The sequence below is a fragment of the Poromitra crassiceps genome (genome assembly GCF_964638095.1).
Source record: "Poromitra crassiceps genome assembly, chromosome: 19".
NCBI lineage: Eukaryota > Metazoa > Chordata > Actinopteri > Beryciformes > Melamphaidae > Poromitra > Poromitra crassiceps.
The window spans coordinates 20,255,389-20,260,388 of NC_139646.1; the positions used below are offsets into that span (position 1 = coordinate 20,255,389).

General features: G+C 45.6%; 1 protein-coding gene across 1 annotated transcript in view; it reads left to right on the plus strand.

Moving 5' to 3' along the window:
• glis2a (GLIS family zinc finger 2a) overlaps positions 1-5,000 on the plus strand; it is a 42,004-nt gene that overhangs the window by 23,501 nt on the left and 13,503 nt on the right. Inside the window, exon 2 of the mRNA XM_083656209.1 lies at positions 3,509-3,699. Coding sequence (XP_083512335.1) covers positions 3,534-3,699 — 166 coding nt within the window. The 5' untranslated portion in view covers positions 3,509-3,533. The remainder of the gene's footprint in view (positions 1-3,508; positions 3,700-5,000) is intronic.

Consider the following 5,000-nt stretch of genomic DNA (forward strand, 5'->3'; position numbering starts at 1 on the left):
GTATGTGCGTGCCTGGATCATATGGTCCAGTATGTGCGTGCCTGGATCATATGGTCCAGTATGTGCGTGCCTGGATGCATATGGTCCAGTATGTGCGTGCCTGGATCATATGGTCCCGTATGTGCGTGCCTGGATCATATGGTCCAGTATGTGCGTGCCTCCACAATACCCCCAAATAGCAGCGTGTGCGTGTGAGAAGCCGTGTGGAATGTGAAAGCAGTGTGTGGTGAGTTGGCACGCCGGCCCGAGGACCTAAACACTGACTTCATTGTGGTTTAGCCTCTGCTTCATATTATGTCGGGGGATCCTGTTGGCGATTCTGGACGAGAATTTGTGGTGACAGTGACTTAAGAGGTTAAAGAAAGCGTTTGTGTTGCTGGAGAGTTGCCGGTTTGAATCCCAGGCCGGCTGGGAAAATCCAGGCAGTGAAAGTGAAATATAAACTCTCCCCTCCAACTGCTATTGAGGCACCCTTAAGCAAGCCAATAATAGAGGCTTTGCAGTTACATCACAAATGTCGTAGCAACCACATCTGGCGCCATCATGGCCATCCATTTGAGAATCGGCTGTGCACAAATAACGGTTAAATATACAATGCTGTGCAAAAGTCTTAGGTAAAAAAAATCCATGACGTGAAGATGCTTTCAGAAATAATGAAATTAAAAGTTTCTAAATATTTGAGCTGCCAGCACCTTTCTGCAGTTCATTGTCTATGGTAAGGACACTCTAGGAGCGCTTCTCTTCCCAGCTTCCCGGCGTTTAGCGCTCTTTTGGCGGCTGGTGTTTTTGGGCAGAGCCCTCTGGGCTCCTCAAGCAGAAACAAGTTCAGCTTTTGGAGAAGATAGTGGTGCTCGTCAATGTCACTTTTTTCACCAGCAACAAATAAGTGCTGCGCATGTGCTGCGTGTCTGTGTGCGTTGGAAGCACCTTGGACATGACTTCCAAGGCACTCTGACCTGGAGGGGGGGGGAGGGTGCTTCCTGTGGACACGGACCCTTAGACTTTTGCACTATAGGCTAACAACCAGGCTATAAAAAAGAGAGCTATAACTGAAGAAGATTGTTATGGTTTAGGTGTAGATCAAGTCAGTATGAAGCAATAGTGAATAGTCTGATAAGGTGGATTTTAAGTTCCTGTGACACAGTAACCCGTCTTGACTTTAGCCCTAGTCTCTACTCAGTACCAGTTATGAGTTGTAACCTGGGAGCAATCAGCTGAACGTAACCTGGATAAGATAAAGCAGGTGTAAGGCTTCGTTATCTAGCTAACTGTTGGCCAACAGCGGAGCTAGGCCCCTCAGGGCCGGCGGTGCTGTTACGTCACCTGAAAGCCCTCTATTCTTCAGTCTGAGCTGCTCTGCTGCCAACAGCAGAAGACTGTGTGGATGTACTGGGCAGCTCCCAGGTGTGAATGTTGTGTAACAGTGTGAGTGAGAAGCAACCACCGTGTGTTGTGCCCAGTGAACTTTCCCTGGGTAAATGTCAAAAAACAAAAAACAAAAAAAACATGTAGGTCCACCAACCCGCCCCCCCACCCCCCCTCCCTCCCTCCCTCCCTCCCTCCCTCCCTCTCTTCCTCCCTCCCTCCCTCCCTCCCAGGTCCAGCTCAGTGAGTCTTACTTAGATATCTGGGGCTTGAGTCACTAGCTCTGACAGGAACTGAGTCACGGACTACGGGTATGTTTCTGCTTCGTGCCTCTCGCAGACCATCAGACCACTACGGGTGGAAAAATACTACTGCTAAGTCTTGTTAAGCCATAGCCACAATGAAGCCGTCCCACAGAAATGTAGAGGATGGCAGAGAAAAGCCCACATCATAATGCTTCTGAGGGAACATCCCACAGCACTCTTACTTAGATAAGTCTAGAGAAAAGTCCATCACCATAATGCTTCTCAGAGGTTTCCGGCACTCTTACCTAGATCAGTCTAGGCATTGAAGCTTTTCTATACTGTTGGACTCCATTCTGAGCGGGTCTGGACAGGGGCTAAGATTTGAATGTAAAATGTAGACACTGGGACAGAAACTTGGCAGGGTAAAGCCCACTAAATCAACTGCTAAGGCCAAGGGATGTATTCGGTTAAATGAAACATTCCCTAGTTGCTGATGGAACAACGTGCTTGAATTTCAATGAACAATTTGCATTTAAAGTAAAATACTTGAGTCCATATGGGCCATACGCGTCTGTTAAAAATGTCTGGTGTTTGAGGTTGTGTATTTTCAGCAGATGGTTAACAGTCACTCCTATAATGATTTGCATTGCTAATATTACAGTTTCCAAACCACAGATTTGATTTAGGTAACGAGGGCGAATGATCCATAAAAAGTCTTCGGCAACATAAGCTATAGAACACATAAAGTACACATTTCATAATGCAAATAGGCAGAAATTCAATGCTTGCATCATTTCTGTACAATTGTTTAGTCGACAAAACAAGTCAAGTTTGGATAAGCGATTATTAGAATGATTATCATACATCCTGACCCTGAATTTAAAATACCAAGAGGGAAAAGTTGACAGATGAATTAATGAATTAATGAATTAATACAAAATTTTAAAAATCTCAGGATTCCAGACTTAGTTTATTAAAAGACACATATCACTCATTTTAAAGCCAAAGCGATTAGAACAGCAAACAACTTGATGGCTGGTTGTCAGTCAAAGTGGGAGGCGGACACATTTACCAGAATAGATCAAATGTACCTGCATTTGGCTGTTGGCAGGAGTTACTCTCCCACCCAGGTGCTGTGTGCTTCACTTCACTTCACATCTAACTCTTCCTCTGCTATGCACTGATGTCAGTGGCAGACTGGTGCAACATTATTGGACTTCTTCCTGGTGCAGGATGCGACTGCCACTGTGGTTTGGTTGTCCAAGAGGCGTTTGACTGACTAGTGGCAGACAACATCTGTTCTGACTGACAGATCAGACTTCTCTCACTCCACTGTCCAGGAGGGGAGGGCTTCCTCTAGCAGTTTGCACCCACAAGAGACTTGTGGATCCCTGTCAGCCAGGAGTCAGAGAGAGGGAGGGAGAGAGAGAGAGCGAGAGAGAGAGAGAGAGAGTTTGTAGATTCATCGTTTGAAATAACTGTCTATCCAAAATATTCAGCTGTTGTTGAAGACACCAATTTCTCCACAACAATTCCAATCTAAAGAACCCATGGAATGGCATCTTACTTCCTTTATTGATGCATTTTCTATTGAAGTTGCTCGGGCGGTTCATAATGCAGTGAGGGATCAAAGTCTAAACCAATGGGATAACAGTCAGGGAGAGAAAGGCACTTTTATTTGATGGGAGGGGCGGGACTGCTCAAATATCTGATGTTTTTATTGGTTAGAAATGTATATTGACCTCTACCGGTGCAGCATGCGGTCACCATGAAAGATAAGGAAAGAAGGAAGTAATGCGAGTTCACTTCACAGTGACTTTAATTGAAATGACTAGTTTTGTTTCTGGTTGTTGTTAATAACCATCTATAATCACTTTGACCTGTTCTTCTCTCCCCAGGAGGGCGGGGCTAACCAAAGCAGCCATGCTGTCGCTGGACGAGCCTCTGGACCTGAAGCTTCCCTCGGGGAGGACCAATGGGCCCCTGAGATTAGGGAAGAGGGCGTGTTCCGCCTCTATCTGCGCCCCGCTCAGCGCCGCTCGGCCTCGCCTGATCTGCTCCACTTTCCCCTCACCGCCGTCTTCCCCAGGTGAGCTGGTATTTAGGGTTTGGGATTGAAACGAATATCTAATACTTTTAGATGCATAATTATGCACATAAGACCCTAAATTACATAGCTAGAAGGTTATTGTGGGTTTGGGTTTCCAGGGGCTTTAAAACCCACAAGGGAGCTATTACTAGGGGCATGTCAGGGAGGGCATGCCGGCCCCTCACTGACACCATGTTGTGGTCATATCGGCCATAATGCAATAGCGTAATAAGTGGACACTCTGTTCTCAGTCTAACATAATAATATAAAAACCGCTGAATGGTCGCTCTCTTCTGCCCTAAAAGAGACGCACTTTGTCCCCCAAGGTTTTCGTCAGCACGGCTCATAACGAGATGAGCGTGACTCTGACACGACGTGCATCCTCACTGACCTCAAAGACTGCCATAATGTGTCCACTGTGACAGTCTACAATATGGACAGACTGTAAGGGTGTTTGCTGCTGATTCACTTCATGTGATCAAGCATGTCCAGCGCCTCATTGTCTAGTGCGGAAATGTTTTGACAAAAAGTTGAATTGCGATTATTTGACAGAATATCGTGGCTGTGATTTAAACGGTGTTGTGTTGGTTATTAGGGCAGTGCATTCATCCTGCTTGGAGGATGAAGTCGGCTACTTGGTTGATATATAATGAAGTTACTTTCCACCAACAGTCCCATTATACTTCATCGTCACAACAACCTTTTTATTTCAAAAGAAGCCTCATTATAGGAACCCCTTCACCAAAACATGCAATATCCTGGTCGCTGAAGTGGTGCCTCCACTGGTCGTTCGGGGCGCCTGTTCGGAGGGAGGGGAACTGGTTGGAATAGCGTGATCCTCCCACGTGCTATGTCCTACCGGTGAAGCTTCCCCTGTCAGGTGAAAAGAAGTGGCTGGCTAACTGCCCATGTCTCGCAGGAAGCATGGAGCCAGTTTCGACTCTCCCCAGATCGGCAGAGGGGGGAGCAGCAACCAGGATAAATAAATTAAATATTAAATAAAAATGGGATAAAAAAAACAACTGGGAAATATATATATATATAAAAAAAGAAGAAGCCTCATCCAACTTAGTTTTTACACCCATCATTATATTTTTTGGAAACTTTGCCTCTGTAATTTCTTCCCATTCCTGGGGTACTGTAATACTGTCAACGCAGTCCATGCCCCATTGCTGTACATTACATTAGCAGGGGTTCCTGGAGGGGCTTTTAAACTCTGCTCCTTTTCATTACTTTCACTGCCTCCCTTTGACCTTTTCTTATCTTTTTTCTCCTTCACATTACTTTTTCCATCCAACAAC